At 46.6% G+C, this 19,719-nt stretch overlaps 1 protein-coding gene across 1 annotated transcript in view; it reads right to left on the bottom strand.

Annotated features, from left to right (window-relative positions):
- Window positions 1-6,403: 6,403 nt before the first annotated feature.
- rims3 (regulating synaptic membrane exocytosis 3) overlaps window positions 6,404-19,719 on the bottom strand; it is a 29,584-nt gene continuing 16,268 nt past the window's right edge. The window contains exons 3-7 of the mRNA XM_048993709.1: window positions 10,002-10,143; window positions 9,335-9,447; window positions 8,856-8,957; window positions 8,562-8,701; window positions 6,404-8,029 (exon numbers count right to left, since the gene is read on the bottom strand). Coding sequence (XP_048849666.1) covers window positions 7,817-8,029; window positions 8,562-8,701; window positions 8,856-8,957; window positions 9,335-9,447; window positions 10,002-10,143 — 710 coding nt within the window. The 3' untranslated portion in view covers window positions 6,404-7,816. The remainder of the gene's footprint in view (window positions 8,030-8,561; window positions 8,702-8,855; window positions 8,958-9,334; window positions 9,448-10,001; window positions 10,144-19,719) is intronic.

A 19,719-nucleotide genomic window follows, 5' to 3' on the forward strand; every position in this document is an offset into this window, starting at 1 on the left:
CATTTTAGCACTGTTCTCTGATGTGGTAAAGCGCACGTCTCCAAAAACCAAGCTGACGTTGAAGTTTCAAATCTTTATTGACTTTGTTTCCAGCTGTCAAAGAACATGCAGATACAGGCTTCTGAATCAAAAAAATTAGCAAAGTGTTTTTTTTTTACTTTGTGTGCTTTTCTTACAAAACTACGTGCACCTTGGGTAATCAATTTGCAGCGTACAAACCACAAAAATACCAGTTTTACATTATCAAATACTGCACATAGAAAACATTTACAAAGCACAAGTATAAAAGTACAGCCTCCAGTCCAACCTCAATTGTTCCTGTTGCACATATAAGTTCTGTCATTCTGTTTGTTCCACAGCTTAAATTTAGAGATCTATTATGCAGGCAGAGCCAGTTAGAAAAGACCTTTGATTTATGCTTCTATGATTTTATGTTTTTTTTTTAGTTCTAAACTTCAAACTCAAGCAACACTTAGGCTACGGAACAGAACAGTTTTTTTTTTGTCAAGAAAGGATTTAATGGCACATTGAATAAGAACCACCAGCTGGGATTTTCTGAGGTGATTATGGAAGTAAGCTTGGCCAGAACTGAAGCACAGCACCATTGGTGCTGTGGGCGGAGCTTGAAGAGTTTACCTGGTCCCCCCGTCCTAGTGCCATTGGCTGCAGCAGCCACATCGCCGTGGCAACGTTATGGGTAGGGCGTTTGCAGTGGGGGGACACCACATGGAGCGAATACTGAGAATTCTTTTACACGTGGAGCGATTTGTACTGGACCCTATACTAAACTATACTTCTCCAAAAGTGTCTCTGCTGCATGATGTCAGCCAATAAAAACAGATCTGATTGGATGATATGGATGAACACGAGGATAACAGTGCAGACAAACATATTATACTTTCTGTTGATGGTTTGTGCCCCTTAACACTCTCCAGGCACATGATGAAGTCTTCCTGTCAGTTACTTTTCTTTTGGCATTGAAGTCACAAAAATCAGTAAGTTTTCTTCAGAGAGATCTTTTTCATTTGCATCTCGTCTTGCATAATGAATGCGACCGAATCTGCCGCATGTGCGAGACAGCACTAACCTGCAACTCCCTGTTTCTGCATTAAGCTAACAATGCATCCCCGCAGTAAGATTATTGCCAAATAAGAATCCTGGCAGTTAATATTATGGAAGGCTGTGTTTATGCTACAAATAATGCAAATAATCTTACTGCAGATAATTTTTTTCACAGGTCCTCAGAAGTTAATGCCTAGAATCTTTTAATTAATAATATACTTTTAAAGTGGCATATGCATTGTCTGCAAATGTTTCCTTGATGATTTACACCACATTTGTATCTAGACAGGCAAACTCTCTAAAATCTAAAGAATGAACCCTAAGACCCATTATTAGGGCTGGTGTTTCAGTGCGTGGCGTCAAAACTCAAAATCCCCGCTACAGTTGTCTGTGATGTGAACCCAGAGGCCAGCTTCATAACACCAGTGTTACGCAAAAGCAACATAGCTCAACCATGATGACAAATTTACACTTAACATTTTGTGTAATGTTTCAAAAATACATTCATAGACTTTTACGACCATTAATACCTCAGTAAAATTTTTAAGCAAAATACTTTTTAAAATCTCAAAATGTGTCTTTGCTACAGCAGTTGAACCAGGTCTTTTAAATGAAATAAGGCAATTAAAAATGCACAAGCCCTCGTGGTCACAGTATCCCAGCATGGAATCCCAGCCTGGAAGTGCTGTAAAATTTTCTCTGAAACATCACTGCTTCATTCACGTCCCTTACCTTACAAAAATAAAATAAAATTAGATCACAACATTTTGACCCATGTGATATATTAACACATTGTGACACCAAACGTTTTGTTAAAAATTTTCAGAGTGAATTAAAAGGGATGACAGACTTGGGGGGGGGGGGGGGGGGGGGATGGACATTCTACGCGTTAGAATGACATTCTATACATTTTTCTTTAAGACCATTAACATTCAATTCCATCCTAAGCTACAATTCCCCTCTGGCCCTATTAAATTAAATAAGGTGAAATTAAAGCCCTTCTCTCATCAATAAACTCTTACTCTTCTTGTTCTTGTAAAAGACACAGGTGATCCATTCAATGACATTCTGGCTCCGGCAGTTTCGACCGTGGTGATTGTCATCCTGTCACTGGTGGCCCTGCCCACTCTGCTATCAGAGATGTGCACTGTTCGTACGTGTTGCGCTCCAACAATAGGGGTCATCCTGCAGACTCCCACGCTGCTGTCACCCAGCTGTGCGAAGGCACCCTCAAACACTCGTGCACATACACTAGGACAGGCTTGGCTGATAAACAAGCAGGTGTTTCTGTTATTGTGAAAACATAACCTGGAAGTTGTTAAGATGTGTGGCACCATTCCACAATGATGCTAACGCCAGTTATTCCAGTGCCACCCTCTGGCTTGATTTTTTAATTAGAAAGTGTATTTGAAGCTTTTACTTCACACTGCACACGGCTATCAGCTAGAAAGTTAAATGCAGGGACAGTTATGAAGTGGGTGCTTTCAATTAGGGCAGGCCCAGGCATTGATACAGAAGAGCTGCTCTGGGCTCTGTTCTGACATGAAAGCTCCCAGATCTTTTTTTTTTTTTTTTATTTTAACTGCCCCAGAATTTACATCCTGGCTTTTGGTGGTGACAGGTGCACATTTGGTCAAGCGCCAGCCTATCCAGTTGACGTTCACACTGTATTCTACCAAGAACATATACATGTACACAGAGCAAGTTTTACATACCTAGCTTCCTTGCAGCACTGTCACTAGAACACATAGTTACAGCGATTTCAGACTAGGGTGCATTTTTTTTCTTCAACCAAGCAGTGCAAACCCTTGTCCACACCCGTACTCTACACTGCACTGAAAATCAAATAGCGCCGACTCTTATTTTTCTCTAACGATTTACCCCCTTGTTGTCTCGTACAACGAACGCAGAAAGATTTAAGATTACCCTTGTTGGCGTTAATTAACAAACGTTTCTTCTCCTTAAAGGTAGTCTTTGCTCCTGACCGAACCTATCACGGAGGAGAGCACGACTCCTGGTGAAAGGTGACAGTGCTTCCATTTCTTCTCCGCTTTGTAAGCTGCACTAGAATATTTTGCGGCTACTTCATGTACGGTACAAGGAAACACATACGAACGATCTCAAAGTCCTTACATATAAATCACATTGAAAAAATATATCCAATAGTCATTTTACATTTTGTACCAAGGACAAAACATTCAAGTGAGAATAAATGTAATTTTTTTCAGTACATACATATATATAATTTCCATTATTTTTTTCTCTCTCTCCACCCATTTTGCACATATTTGCAAGGTGCTATTCTTTAGAATCCTGTGCAAATAATAGAACAGTAAAAGCTAATTTTCTGACTAATTTCAAATGCATCGAGGCAGCGAAACACCTGAGAGTTCTCTTGTTCAATACCACGAAAAGGTAAATGCATATTAAAGGCGATTAGCGACAAGGGCGGGAAGGAGTTATGGCGAATTGAGGGGGCGGGACTGCGGAGTCAGTTCCAACAATGGGACTCTGGTCTGTCCTGTATGGGACCGCCCACTGGGAGGGGCTACAGCCAAATCAACGTCCATCCGTACCGGCCTCGAGGGAGACAGACGTCAGCATCAGCGGTAGGGCAGTGCGTCATCACCTTAGCACAGGGTACGTTAAGGATGCCGCCGGTTAATGTTGTAACGGCTTCATCACCAGGTTATGTCCCTTGCTCCGAAATAGATTAAGAAGCCGAAAAAGATCTTCCTTCTTTTCTTGTTCTTCTTAAAACTTCACACTTCGAACCATCTGGGATCCCGCGTGGCAGTACTGCAATTACGGCTCGCGACAGCCTGGCATTACTCATCCGGAACAGTCCTCCGACTCTGCAAGCCTTTTACGTGTAATTTGTCACATTATTTTTGAAAGTATTCAGGGAATATAAATGTTTAAGTACTATAATCCCCACTGGTTTACAATGCTAAGAACTGCAGACACTGCCCCCCGTCCTTAGAGGGCCGGGTGCTGGAGGAGAAATCGCTGTCTATTTTTGTGATCTGAGGATCCTTATTTAGCGTGACGGCCGGCTTTTCCCTTCATGGGGGATAGAGGGCAGGAAGTCTTACGTAGAAAGTGGGATTTCGGGCAAACAGCGAGCGACCCAGAACGTGAAACTTGAGGACACGCCATTATCAGTCACACCTGTAATCTAAAAGGTATCTTGTTCTGTCACAGTCCTGTTAAAACAATACAGCGGGACGTTCCAGGGAAAGATAGAGCAGAATCAACTGGTTCTCACTATAAAATTCATTTATCTGTCTTATTCTTTTCTGTTTTATGCCCTTCTGCACACTTGGGAAAACACTACTGCTTATGGGAACTAGTATCACAAGCTGTTTCTAATACTACTGTCTCAAGCACAGGACTCACGAAACGTTTTATACAAGTAGCAAAGATGTTAAGTTAAGATACTGTGGAATATAGCTTTCCCAGTGTGCATGCCAGCCTGCACACCGGCGCACCAGCCAGGCTCGAGGACATCGGTTCACACTCCGCTCTGATACTCCATCATTACAGCTCACGCGCCGGGATTCCGGGGAGCTAATCCGAACGCGCGCAGTGAGGGATTCCGGGCTGTGAATTCATAAAGTGAGAGCCGACTGCTGTTCACCGTCACTATTTCGCGTTGGAGTTTAAAAGCGGCCAGCGGAGTTTGCGCATGCTGAGGTGACGAATGTTGCAGCAGAAACGTGCTGGAATAAAGCTCTATGCGGCCAGTCACTGGTGTTCAGAATATTCAACGGGAGTTAGCTTCAGTGCTCTTAAATTCTAAATGTAAGATTCTTTGGCTCCATTCTACTGTCTAAGTAACTAGTTAACCCTTTCACCACCTTCTAAACAGTGCTTTCACCATTATCTCATCATTTGCTTTCAACAGCAGAAATCCACTCGGCAAAAACGATATAGCTAACCGTTCTAAAAACATAAACACATAGAAAAAGGACCGGGGAAAAAAAGAAAATCTTCCCTTTAGAACCTCAAAAATATGAATTATAATATCAGTAACGATAATTATAAACAATGATCAGAATCATATAAGAGACTTAAAATGATGCATTAGTAGCATGCAAACAGAACATTGCAGTGCAGTTTACAATGAAACACCGTAAACCTAACTTCTGTTTTGGAATGATGATTCTTTTAAATGATTGTTCTGTATTAAAAATGATAATTCTTTTAAACCGATTATGAGTTTAAACATTTGCATCAGGACAGCACTGTGACATAACAGGGCAGAGGTGAGCACAGCCTTTCCTATAAGTTGATCAGGGCCCCCTGCACTGCTGCCTCTCTGCCCAGGTCCAAGCCACACGGATCAAAGTGATGTGGAATTCTACTCCAGAATGGAATGACATGCCTGTCATACGGATCCCACAGACAGAAGGTGTAACAGACTGACAAACCCTGTGGACATTCGTATTTGTACCGATGCACATTCGTATTTTCACTCGCAGGCTCAATGGCAGAGAACGACATCCGGACGTTTAACTGCTGCACTTCTGCCCCTTGTGCCCAGATGATTTCTGATTAGTGATTCTGCTTTGTCTAGAACATGACCATCAAAAGGGCCATCTCCTACTAGAACCTACAAGCCACGCAGGGGCCAAATTAACATTTCTCATACTATTAAAATTTTCATTCGGCTGAGAGAAACGCCTAAGTCGTCCTGTTCAGGTTTAGAATCCACTGGCAGTCAGACTATCGCAAAAGTATGGTTTTATAAAAAAAAAGAGGTGAAAAAAACCTTCCTGTATTGATTTTCACATAACATCCCGTCTTACACCTTTTTCCCTTTCTGATTCATATTGAAGAAACAGCCACTTGTTTACAGCACGTAGGACAGGACGCGGGACAGAGACGGAGCGTCTGATATGTTTAGCAGGTCACTAATCCCTCAAGCGTTTTATCGGTGTTTAGCTGTAGTCGCCCTGCTTTGCTTACGGGAAGCAATGGCATCTACCCAGAACGTGGCACAGAAGTGGGCGTGGTCAGGCTTTGTGTCCATTCAGGCCATCAGGAATATAGTCTCTGGAAGAAAGCTGCAGCAATGAGATGCAGGACGCCAGGAAACCTTATCCTGCTGATCTTTGTAGATGGAGGTCCGCCAAGTCAGGGGGTGGAGAAAGAGAGAAAAAAAGGCTTACAGCAAGACAGACTGGTGGTGACCACAGGGGAGAGGATGGGGCAACCAGGTTCATGGCAGTTTAGTGTCCAAGGAGTAAGACGTTCCATCACCTGGAACTACCAGTGCTCATCTTGGTCACAACTACATTTCCCAGAGTGCTTTGCCGGAGACCCACAGCCCCCCCCCCCCCCCCCCCCCAACCTTCCAACAGTGCCTAGGGTTTTGGCAGCGGGTAGCTGCAGTGGATGCTGGTAAATCTGCTCAGTTTTTTTGTTCTCCCACTGATGTTGCCAACGTCGGTCTTGTGTCCGAGCTCTCAGTCTCAGGACCATGAGGCCATTTCGCATCCTCTCTGGTCCTGATTCAGTGCAGAAGACGGTCTTTGAACAAGATTAATCATATTTAACATTAGCAAAATAAATACAGTAGAATCTATCTTTCTTCTATAAAGGCAAGCTAAAAATAGCACTTTGAATAAAGGTTGCAATTAAACGTGCAGAATGCTGTATATACAAACATGAACACAAGGATACCAATATACCTATCTATATATATATATTTATATATATATATAAGCACTGCTCTCAAATTATATGTTTTTGCGCTACCTCATGTAACCGTAGTTACGTGCCTTTTGGAACGTGGTGGGCAACTGCACTTTTTGGCTGAGTGTGCCCATTCGTAACTTGAATTATTATGAATTCCTGTTAAGCTGTTTTTTTTTCTTTTTTTTGCATTTCATTGAAGTCATTAACTCTGCTACATATCCATACTTCTATATCTGATGCGTAATGAAACGGCCATAGTAATTGCTTTGGTTTTATAAAATAAAATCTATCTAATGGGTTTGGCATAGAGAACATTCAGCAGGCATTGGAGAGACCCAGGCGAAGGGCCATCAGAAATTAGTGTGGAAGTGAGGTTTTCCTCCTGAAAGCGACGTCACTATAAAATGCACAGGAAGTCAGCGTCGGTGGTAAGGGAGGAATGCTGGAACATTGGTGTGGATGCTACATCTTCTGTCTATTTCGCCTTCCAAAAAGGAGTGGCATTGCTTCGGTGTTCAGTGTTCCTCTTCTCATCCAGGAACGGTCCAGTAGATCTGGATGTTTAACGTTAGAGAGATCTGCCTTCTGGAAGGTATCATGTCATCCTTTGGTTGTGGGGGGAGCAGTGGGGGGGGGGGAGGGGGGTGTCTGTATGTGGTTGCACCTGAGTACCAGGCAAACTGATAAGACAGAACCATCTCTCTCCTCCACCCTTACCCACAATGCCCCGCTCTCATGGCCCAGAGTATATGAGAACGAGAGCCAGCTGTGTGCTTAGACAGTCAGCATTGTACCTACATGCCTTTGTTTGTGTGTATGGGTGTAGGCATTAATGATGGCTGAGTACTGCTCATCCCTTTATGTGGCCTTTCAGTAGGAGAGAGAGGTGGTAAGAATGTGCGTCTTTACTGAGGAGCGTCTTCTGTGCATACGTGCGTGACGGTGTGTGTGCATGTGCGTATGTTTCTGTGTGTGTGCGTGTGTATGAGTGCGTGTGCGTTCATGTCTGCACGGATGCATCGGTCCCGGGGCCAGCTGGCTGGGCCGGCCACTAGGTACACGAGGGGCTAGTGGCACTTTCCAGGGAAGATTGGGACAGGCGGCGGACCAGTGGGGCGATGCTGGGTTCCGCCAGTGAGGAGGTGGGGAACAGCTTGTACCAGCCGCTGACCATGGAGGACAGGTCCAGCTCATCTAGCAGGATCTGCGCCATGCCCATGAAGCACTTGTGGTCCATGCGGCCATAATCACCCCAGACGATCACCTGGGAAACACAGCGATGTGAGCATGGTATTCTGGGAAGGGTAACTCACATCTTACACTAAGCAACCATAATATGATTATATAATCAAATTGGTACTGAACTGAATAGATTAAGGGCACAGCAAGGTAAATAGGCAGAGTGGATAAGGACAGACAGCAGCAGACAGGATACCAAGGATGACATTAAATTATTTAGCAGTTGCTTTTTTCCAAAGTGAGGATCAGAGAGTAGGGTCAGCCAGTGTCTGGGGCAACTGGAGGTTAAGGACCTTGTTCAAGGGCCCAGTGCTGGGACCATTCTGCAGACTATGGGATTTAAACCAGTAACTTTCTGATCTCAGGCACAGTCTGAACCTACAGAGCCACGTACCACTTTGGATTAAGGATGTAAGAAGACAGGCCCGAAGCTACCAATGACAAGTACAGGGAGACGGCCGACCTCCAGTCTGACTCTGAGTCTGCTGACTGGGTCACTATCCGGTTTATTGACTTGTGTGTTTGGAATGGGAGCAGAAGTCCGAGTCAGGACCCACCTGCAGGACCCGGCCCTGCGGGCTCTCGTCGAAGAGCAGCGCCTGCTGGTACACCGGGTCCAAGGACTTTTTCACCACCTTGGTTTTCTTCTTGGCCAGACAGGCACCGTTTTCCAGCACGTACACCTTCACGTATGAAGCTGGAACACGAGCAGATGGGGGTGTGTGTGTGATGGGGGGGGCGGGGCCACATGTCATTGGTGCAAATGACGAGACAGACGCTTTGGTCGACTGTGCACTGACAGACTGCTTTACCTGCAATTATCGACACTGTGGGAAATGAAGGTGTCTTACCTGGGATGCACTTTGACCCTGGCTTTGGGGTCAATCCACGAGCCTGGATGACCTCTACCTCCAGCTGGCCACCCCGGTCCACCATTCCCACGTGAACATCTCCTACAGGAGGACAGGAGGGTAAGTGGCAGTCACTGCAAAAAGCACCATATGGCCAGCAAAGGGCTTCACAAGACCAAAGTCATTGAAGCATAATATAAAAGTATAAAGAATATGTAATGCGATAAAAGCAAGTGCCTTTCTGGAACCACACTATCGTCTTGGACTATGAATCAAATGCACCGGGAATCTTGAGTGAGCCAATGTGTACAGTGAGTTCTGTAGTTCTACAATGAAACAGCAGATGGAGCTGCTGAACTAAAACATGAGCATTGCCATAATGTAAGATAAAGACCCATCCCCATACACCCTGCATTTCACTCTTTGACTAGCTGCTATTTTAATGATACATTTTCAGTTCTAACCAGGAAGACACTCACCCATAGGAGGTGTGGCTAATGTCTGCCGGCCTACTATCTGGGCAGGGCCTAGCCCATCCAGGAAGTCGCTGAACTGACTCTCCACCCCCAGGCGTGTGGTAGGGAAAATGAACCTGATGCAGAAGAGAGAGGGCTAAGTAGTGCACGCTCATAAAGATGATGAAGTATTGAAGCAGTGTATCCGGATATTTGTGGTACATAGTGAAGCAGTGTATCTGGACATTTATGGTAAACAGTGAAGCAGTGTATCTTGAAATTTATGGTAAACAGTGAAGTAGTATATCTGGATATTTATGGTACATGGTGAAGCAGTGTATCTGGACATTTGTGGTACACGGTGAAGCAGTGTATCTGGACATTTATGGTACATGCAAAAGCTAAACTATCAGTTGCTATGGACGTTGCTGTTTTACTCTGTTAATACTGCATTTGTATCATTTCATATTACAGTGTAGTTGCACAGTGTCTTGGTGTTCGGAATGCCATTGTTTAGTGTTGAGTCGTTGTGTTCAGAGTGCCATTATACAGTGTGGAGTCTTGGTGTTCACAGTGACATTGTACAGTGTTGAGTCTTGGTGTTCACGGTGCTGTTATACAGTGTTGAGTCATGGTGTGCACAGTGCTGTTGTACTGTGTTGAGTATTGGTCTCTGGTTATAGACACTTACGTTCCATCAGAGCTGTTACTGTTGGTGCTGCCGTCCGTAGAATCGCGGCTTCCCTGCCTCGTGACACGGTTCCGCATCTCCACGGCGATGCCTGTCTCCGTGCTCCGTCGGATTGTACTACGGAGCTTCTTTGTCCCACCATCTGGTCACACACACAGCCACACACATACATATACACACACATGGAAAGCAAGGGAAGGGAAAGCGCAATGAGCTAAATGAACATATAAATTCTTTTAGCTCAAGCACAGCCGAGATCATTTTTCAGAATAACCCAACGCTAACCAAGCGGTATGAGGAATAAAAACAATAGATAGCTACATGTTTCCAATAAAAAATGGGCAATGGGAGTGCACACATTATTGTCTTTGTCTTCAAGAACTTGACATTAATAAAATGTGTAAAGCAACAAAAACAAAGGAAATTATCACATCATGTAAACAACATTCAAACAATATACCTGTCGTCAAAGCTTGTACAAAGACACACAATGGCAGTTTCCATAGACAGACAGGCACTGTAAGGAAATGGGTCTCATCCTAGTCTCTCTGGTGACAGGAACCCAGAATCCTGTCTGAGGTGACCTCACTTCCCGTCATTCCCAAAACCAGTGAATCAGCATGACTTGTCAGAAGTATTGCATTGTGGGAGCACGGGTCGTTTGGAAGGGCTGCGGATTGCAGCTTTACTGCTTTGCTGACACAGGTGAAAAAAAATAATAAAGACCTTGGAATTATTTTCAGAAATCTGGCAAAGGATGCATCTTGAAGGTGATTTAGTGTCCAGTGTAACCCAGAGGGATGGCCCTGTTCTCCCTCTCCAGGGCTTGTGTCCCTCATCTTTCCATCCAGTCGACAGCGTGGCAGTCAAGGGCACTAGGAGGTTGCAGGTTCAGTGATCAGTGCCACAGTTGACCAGCGACTATCGAAAAGGACACAGTCAGAGCGTATATGGGGTGGTGAGGTATGTAACTCCTGAGAAAGACCAAGCAGCTTTTGGCTTATGAAACACCACTGTGCCGAGTCATTTCTACAGTTACGCTTCCTCTCCAGCAGGAAGCAGATATAGATGTTCTGTCAAAAGCACAGCTTTAATAAACGAAAGCAGTGGCACTAGGGCCGCGTTTACAGCCTTGCATCAGCATCTCACCTGATGCTGTTCCACACAGGCCGTGCAAAGACAAATGCTCAGGGACGTAAGTTACGGCATCTTGTAGCTTCAGGCTTTACGTGCGATGAGTGTATAAGGCCTGGTGCGGGTGGGGCCACTGTGTGGCGTGATCTTGGGCTGCAGGACCTTAAAAGCTCCAGAGCTCCTGCGGGTCAGTGGCAAAGGGGCGGCATGAGGGGCCGAAAGGTCAGGGAAAGGTCACGCAGCGTGGCGGGAATCACGTGTGATGAGAGAACATAGCACACCGGGTTGCAAAGTCACAGCACACCCCACACACTGCAGACAAGGGGCTGGGGGAGGGATGGAGAGCCTAAGCAAGCCCCAGAATACAGATTCAGCCCAAAGGTATGAAGGAGAGCTGTGCCACCACAACCCCTTACATGAAAGTGGGGGGGGCAGGTCATTTGGCCTCTGACCACCTGAATCCAGCCACAGATCCAGCGTGAAGCTTCCACAGTCCTCTGCTGAGATTAGGAGGTGAAAATGTGGGGGAAGGTTGTGGGGGGGGCTCGCTGATGCTGCACAGAGCCTCTCCCACATACCCCACACCCCACTTGCAACCCCACGCACAGGCGCAGACACAAAACACGCACAGACACAGACACGCACATACAAACCCTTTGCCTCACAGAGTTCCAGGAAAAAAGCCAGGCTGCATTTCTAAATACCAGAGCTGCGGTAGATTCTGTCCACTGGGACGATTTGATGAAATATTAAACAGCCCAGCAAGGGGGTGACTGGAGTTTAGGTAGGTGTGTGTGTGTGTCTGTGTGTGTTGCGTGTGTGGATTAGGTTCATATTACATTGTGGGGAACTAAATGTCCCCCACAACGTGATAAAAACTTGTTATTTTGAAGTTGTAGGGACCATTTGTCAGGTACCCACAAAGATGCGTGAATGCAGTAAAAAAAACAAAAATGCCAAAAGTCTCATATTTAGTTTGGTTACTTATGGTTAAGGTTAGGGCTGCGTAGGGGTTAGGGTCGTCATGTTGGGATTAGAGTTTTCCCCATAGAAATGAATGGAGAGTCCCCACAAAGATATAATTACAAACCTCTCTATGTGCATGTGTGTGTGCGTGTGCGCGTGCATGTGTCTTTGTTTCCGTGTGTGTGTGTATCAGTGTGTGTCCACCTCAGCTTTTATCTACACAGACTGTCCCCTAGTCTCCCAAATGTTTTGGGAGTCTGATGCAAAGTATCATGGGACCTGATGCAAAGGATCATGGGACCTGATGCAAAGGATCATGGGACTGCTCCCCATCCTGTCCCTGTCACTAATACAAACTAAATGGTGGCCTGGCTGTCCCTTTGCTTCATGAACGGGCCCATAAGGACAACCCGCTTGTAGACTATTAACTCTCATAGTCCAAAGTAAACAGAGCATATATACCACAGGTAGGGGAACCTGTGAGCTTAGCTGATGCTAAAATTAGTTGCAATCTCTGAATGAGACAACGGCAGTCTTGGGAGATATTCTGGGAGAGTACCGCTGGTGGGCAAACACTGCCGGTGGACCTGCCTTTTAAAGTTCAGGGAAGAGCGGCAGCAAAGCTGGATGCAGCCCAGCACAGTATTGGCTTTGTGACGGGTAAATAGTCTCCAGAGGGAAAGTCTTAATATAAGGATGACATTGGTTTATGCCTTTTTCTTCCCTTCTTTCAGGCAAGAAAAAGCAGGAAACAGGGCACTGCAGACAACCCTGCACCCATTCAGCATGGAGAGCAGCATGGAAACACCGCCGGATATTTTTTGCCATCTTGTTCATGAAGATCTCGCTTGCGGTTTTCGTCCTTGTCTGAAGTATGTAGAACTCTGGGTTGTTGGGTGTGGGGTTTGTTGACCTTTTTGGCAGCCCCCTCGCTGCCTGTATTCCCAGACTGCGTTCATCTGCGTCCCCAGGACTTACATTGAGCTGCAATCGCCATGACGATATGAAGAGAGGCGGAGCAAGAGAGCTTAAGCACGTCTGCGTATATGTGTGCGCGTGTGTTTGCGCACAGTGCTGTAGGAACACAACAGAGAGGTGGGAGGGGGCTGCGAGCTTCTATTTTTATGCCTGTAGTCAGGAATATCTCTGCCGTGTGGGGACGGGGGGAGCAGCTCCGGCGAGGGGGGGGTGGCTGTCACCTGCGGCGTGTGCACACACAGCCCGTGGCGCATGTTTACCCCAGCGTGCGCTTCCATGTTTTCGGACGCGTGAGTTGATATTCCAAATGTCCATGATGGGGTAAATAAGAAAATCCTACGGAAATATGGGCTTGTTAATGCGAGGGAACTGATGCAGGCAGAATCCCACCCAAGAAGACAATATTATTAAGCCAATATGACAGCTGGAGAGAGACGTCTTTGCAATGCAGCATAAACGCTTTCCTGTTTCCTCTGTAAGGAGAGCAGAGATGATCCCACACCAGCCCCACGGCCTGCTTGATCTTTCATATCAAACACATTATTTTTTAAAATTCCCTATAATTTTAATGTTTATGCATGGTCTTCTAACACAGGTGAGGTCCCACAGAATCTCCAAGAGGTTCTTGAGGACTTCAGCAAACGGCCATGGTTTGACTGAGGCGAGTGCAGCATCACACATATGATGCACAAACACTCTCAAAGAGAGACACGCTCGCTGAAGCACACACACCCAGGTAACCTGGCTGATTTAGGCTGGAGGTTGCAGCCGGCTCCCTGCATGGGCCTGTCTCGCCTGCCCGGCCACTGTCAGACCCTCGGTCTGTAGTGCTCTCTCCACCATAGGCTCGCTGGTAATCCTCTCCGTTTCTGCTGCACTTCCTCCGCCCGTTTCCATGGCAATGCAGTCTGCATTGCACCAAGATGCCCCGCGATGGGATCCTGTACCGTTTGTACCGCTCTCTTCAGCTGGCACCCCCCTCCCCCCATTTCATACATGTGCTACCCTGTCTGTCTGTCTCCCCCATCCGCATCTCTGTCTCTCTCTCTCTCTTTCTCTGTCTGTCTGTCCCTATCTCTCTGTCTCTCTCTTTCTCTGTCTGTCCGTATCTCTCTGTCTCTCTCTCTTTCTCTGTCTGTCTGTCCGTATCTCTCTCTCTTTCTCTGTCTGTCTGTCCGTATCTCTCTCTTTCTCTCTCTGTCTGTCCGTCTGTCTCTGTCTCTCTCTCTGTCCGTATCTCTCTGTCTCTCTCTTTCTCTGTCTTTCTGTCTGTCTGTCTCTGTCTCTCTCTCTGTCCGTATCTCTCTGTCTCTCTCTCTCTCTCTCTTTTTTTCTCTGTCTGTCTGTCTCTGTCTTTCTCTCTGTCTTTCTGTCTGTATCTCTGTGTCGGTCTCTGTCTGTCTCTGTCTCTTTGTCTGTCTGTCTGTCTGTCAGGTGTCTCATTGTTTCATTCCCATCTCTGGGCTGTAATTTCATCATTTTTTCCTCCTTGTTTTGCCCATATTCCTTCCTTCCTTTGCCTCCCATCTTGTCCTGGTCAGGAGCCTAATTTGAGTAGACCCAGGTCCATATTGCCCTTCATCTTATCAGAGCTTCTTTGTTTGAATTTTATTCATTTTTCTGCCTGCATTGGTCCTTAGTTCAGTACCCCTTCACCCCTGCCCAACACTGCTAAAAGAGCTGTGAGGGGGGGGGGGGCTGTTCCACACAGCTAACACAGTTGTGGGGGGAGGAGGGGTCACTAACAGTGTGAAAATGTGAACAATGTACCACGAGAAAGTCATTTCCAGTTGAACTTGAAAGAATTTGCAGGTCTTCTGCTCCCTCAGCACTGCACCTAGTCACAGATCGCGCTACCCCCCCCCCCCCCCCCCCCCCACTTCAACAAGGGGGATGGTCTGTCACTGACTCCTGCTTATGCTAACACAGCATTTAACACCATATCACACGAAGCAGAGTGATACCATCAAGTTCACTGTCTCCTTTTCTGAATCTCCCCGCCATTAATTAAGGAGGCTCCTCCCAGGCTCGCCGATGACTAATCGCACGCTAGCGGGAGCTCGGGGAGCAGAGCGGGCTGCCACGGCGCCCCCCGCTGGGGCCGTCATGTCCCTTCAACTGTCACGTGTTTAATGAATGAGTTCAGGCAAAGCGCCCCCCCCCCCCCCCCCCCCAAGGGCACAACAGCGCCTCCTCTCTGTGAAACCTAAGCCCAGTTTTGTACCCGTTCTGGCTTTGTTGTGTTCTGTGCAGTCCTGGACGCAGGGGGGCAGAGAGGGGACAGCAAAGTAGGGATCATGGAAGATGCCCTGCAGACAAATTTAGGGGGGATTTGTTTTAACCGGCTCTGTATCCCACTGTTGGTTAAATCTAAGCTGTTTACATGCAAATGCACAAAAACAAACACCTTATATAACGTATTGTGACACTCTCATTACAGATGTACAATATTTGCGCTTCATATTTATAGATAACCTACAACATAAATCAAACATGAAAATAACATGGAAACTGAATCCAAATCGGTGGTAATTTAAGACAGAAAACAGACACAGGCATGACGCGTCAGCGCGTGGCCCTGCTCAGTCACCCGATAAACACAGCGCTATGCAGATATAACCTGTTTATTCCCACTGTAAATTGAAATCCATTTTTCTGGATGTTTAATGAGTTTTCGAGTTGTTAAGTGAGCAAATCCAATCTCCCATTTGGGCGTGATATATTTTGCTGTTTTCCCGCAGCCGGACTCCGCCGCTTCCTCATTGGCTCTGTGCTCGCCTGCAACATTCTACCGAGCATAGCAACAGTAACCAGGCAGGCGCTGGCGGCAGCCACGCACATTACTCGGCAGTTCGGGCCCTTCCAAATTTGGAAAGAGACACTACTGAGAGATTGCTCAGCCGGGGGGGTCACGTCGACCTGCTCCTGGGTGGGCAGTAGAGACAGGTTGGGGGTGTAAGATATGGTCAGTGTGTGTGTGTGGTCCAGGTATACACTACATTGTGGGGACCAACCCTGTTATTTTGATGTGGGGAGCATTTTACCCGTCACCAGAAGGGGAAATTCAATTTTATAAAAGTCCGTGACAGCAATGAAAAACTAAAAATGCCAAAAGATCTGTATTTTGTTTGGTTACTTTTTGTTAAGGTTAGGGCTGGGTAGGGGTTAAGGTCATCATTGTTGGGATTAGGGTTTTGCCCATAAAAATGAATGGATGGTCCCCACAAAGATATGAGTACAGGTCTGTGTGCATCTATGTGTGTGTGTGGTGTGTATCCTCATGCATGTATATTCTACATCCTTTTGATTTATGCCACCAAAACTTTCATCTTCACAAATGAAGGCAGCTTGTGGAAAGTGCCGAAAAACAGCCCTTTCAAGGCCATGAAAGGGGACCCTTCACCTGCTCACATCCCTCCCCCATCACAGGCTGACTGTGGAAGGTGGGTGGAGACACTGACCACACCCACACCACAGCAGTACTCCTGTCACCTACAGGAGTCCTTGTCATGGAACGGCAGCTTTGAGAGGAACCAGCAGGTGGCACGGCGATTAAGGCACAATGTTGGTCTAATGGCTGCCACAGATCTCGCCCCAAGACGGCCTTTTGTATTGTAGCTTTCAGACAGATAATCTAAATGAACAAAAAGACCAGCTCTATAAATTTTAACAAGCCTGCAGAGAGGGGAAAGTCACTTTGGGTAAAAGCCTAAACATGCCCATTATGTATCCAGAAATGAGATATTTGAGGTATTTTCTCAGTAGAAATGAAAGTCTGGGTGTTGTGAGAGATCTAGACACCTTTTAGTGCCCCTTAAGTAACATCAATACTGTTAATGAGTCACACAGTTTGAGCAGTTTGAGTCTCCATTCCCGGGTAAAAGTGCAGCCTGAGAGCCATGTGCTGACGTACCCCGGTAAACAGTCCCCAGAGCGGGGCTTTGCACTAAGGGCCCCGCCATAAACAGAGCACATATAAACAGCGCACTGGCCTGAGAGCAAGCCTGCCTCATCCATCCAAACAGATTATCCCACCCATGGCACGCTTCACTTTTACAGCGCAGCACGCACTGTGCAAATATGTAAACCTCTCAGCCGAGGTGTAATTCATTACTGCAGTCATGTTTGTCGCAGGGCGGTAAATGTCAGAGCGGCCTTGCGTAACGCCGACTGGGGGGTGGGGGTTGGGGCAAGAGCAGCCCCCTCCTGTTGCTTCCCAGCGACCCGCTCAAGTCGTCCACGGCAACCTGGCTACATTTTCGGTGTATAGCGACTACAATGTCGGATTTCCCAGAATGCATCAGCATAACAGACTCAAACCTTCAGCAGGTTCAGCATATTGATGTACAGGACCAGGCGGGGGGGGAGTGGGGGGGTGGTCACTCTTTACACTTGAGCTAGTTGGGTTTCTCTGGGACCACATCGAGACCCTCAGCCCCATCACACAGAAATCAATAAACACCCCTGGTGTGAAATGGGCATGTCTGTAATTACACACTGTATATAAATGAGCTATTAATGTAAATGAGCTCCTGCATCACTTTTTTTTGCAGGACTCCACTTATTCTAATTGGAGGGGGTGATGTGATTTCAGTGCAAAATCTATATATTCTTCTCCTTTCCCAAAAACAACGATGAGCACTGGGGTGAAAGAATCTGTGTCACCGCAGATCAGGCCCAGTGCTCTGCCTCGCTCTGCAGTTAGCTGGACACACACTATGCATTTCCCGCCGCTTTACATCACCCCTCCATGGAGGTTCAACACATCTATCAGAGTCACACATAAAATGACGGTCGCCGGAGTGTCTGGTGGTGCCTCTTAATCGTCGCAATGCTCCGGTTTGGCCGCAGTTACATCCGCAGCATTTCCAGCAACGGCGCCTTATGGTAAGGCCATCCCACCCCTGGGGGGCTACAGACTCCTTCTGTAAACCACTGTCTCTCTGTCTCCTGGACAGCACAGGAAGGGCTTAAACCAATTCAGCCGGAGCTATGATCGGTGGGCCATTCAGCAGGAACGAAGCCGTCAGCAGGCACCATGCAACGAAGCTCAATAACTAGGCGTCCATTTGATTTTTCAGAAGTGGTTCAGACAGCAGCAGGGCAGTCATTAAGCGATATCTGTCCTGAATTTAGCTACAGCGACTGCTGGGAAACATCACCGATCCATCCCCTTCCTATCATTGTGACTCACGTTCTCTTTCCAAACAGAAAACAGGACAAATTGCACTCACAATTTGCAAAATAATTCATTCTAATTCTGAATTTGGTGCTGTGCACGCTTCACGGCTGAGCGCGATTTTCCAAGGTGTGATGTAAGCTAGGAAATAAACTGGGCTTGATTTAGCAGATTTGCATCATGCGACAGTGACAGAAGTAGCTGAAGTTTCGAGCTGTTGGCAGAGCAGGGGACACAAAGGAGAGTTTTAATTTTGTCTATCTGATCTGTCCATGACAATACGAGACGACCGCAAGCCACTTGCAACATGAAGTCGCAGTCTTTCTACCTGCGAAATCTAACTTAGCAATTAGACTGAAAGCTTGTTAGAAGATTTAGCAATTGTAGTAATTGAGTCTTACAGAAAATCTACAAAGAGGTTAATCATACTTGGCATCGAAATTATTTGTTTAATTATACCCATCCATCCATTTTCTGAAACTGCTTAGCCAATTCAGGGTCACGGGGGGTCCAGAGTCTATCCCAGAAGCTACGGGCGAAAGGCCAGGAACAACTCAGGCACAAACCCACTGCAGAGCACATTCACACCCCACACACACACACACACACACATACCTAAGAGCAATTTGGTAACACCAATCAGGCTCAATTAATTAGATATGTATGCAAATTCAATTTTATAATCCGGGAAGAAAGTGCATTTTTTTCACTGTCATGCTCTGTCTGTTACCGGTGAGAATTTTCTCGGCATAATCTGCAGGACACAAAATGGTGAGCTTAGCTAATAAAGCGCTGAGACTGAGTAAATGCTAGGCAGCCCCAAGGGCTCTAAGGCATCTAAGCACAGCGCCGCCCAACAGGGAGATGCTGATTCTGGTAATGCTCGCTCAGCCCATGTTGTGTTACACATTTCCACACACGGTACCCGTAGCTGCAGCTAGCGCGTCGAGCGAGCCGTGGATCAAGCACCTCAAGCGCTGGTCGGGGCCCTAATCTTCCTAACTTGGCCCTCGCTGCCTCTTCCGGGTCCCCGCTGTACGGATTTGTGTGGGTGGGTGAAAGTCTGTGCCATTTACACCGGAGACTTTGGGCCACAGGCGCATGCAGTGCCACTCTATACTTCCATTCTTATTTTCTGGTCCACTCGGTCTCTTCTCAAGTGACTGCCGTAGGTTGCATTTTCACTGGCCTGCTGGAGCGACTCAGGTTAAGAGCTTCAGTTAGGGGTTTAACAATAGCCATGGTGCATATGAGGCCACAAGCGCTGAATAGGCCACCCAGAGGAAAGGAAGAGCAGTGAAAGACAACGTTACTCTAGGGCTCGTTCAGAGGCAAACGCCACCCATCAGGTTGATTCCCAGACAGACGCCGGCGGCTCGCAGGTACCAGTGAGCCAGCAACAGGGCCATGTGTCTCGCCGTGGTGCTTCTCGTCCACGTCGGCACACCTGACCTGCTGGAG

Source organism: Brienomyrus brachyistius, chromosome 23 (genome assembly GCF_023856365.1).
Source record: "Brienomyrus brachyistius isolate T26 chromosome 23, BBRACH_0.4, whole genome shotgun sequence".
Classification (NCBI taxonomy): domain Eukaryota; kingdom Metazoa; phylum Chordata; class Actinopteri; order Osteoglossiformes; family Mormyridae; genus Brienomyrus; species Brienomyrus brachyistius.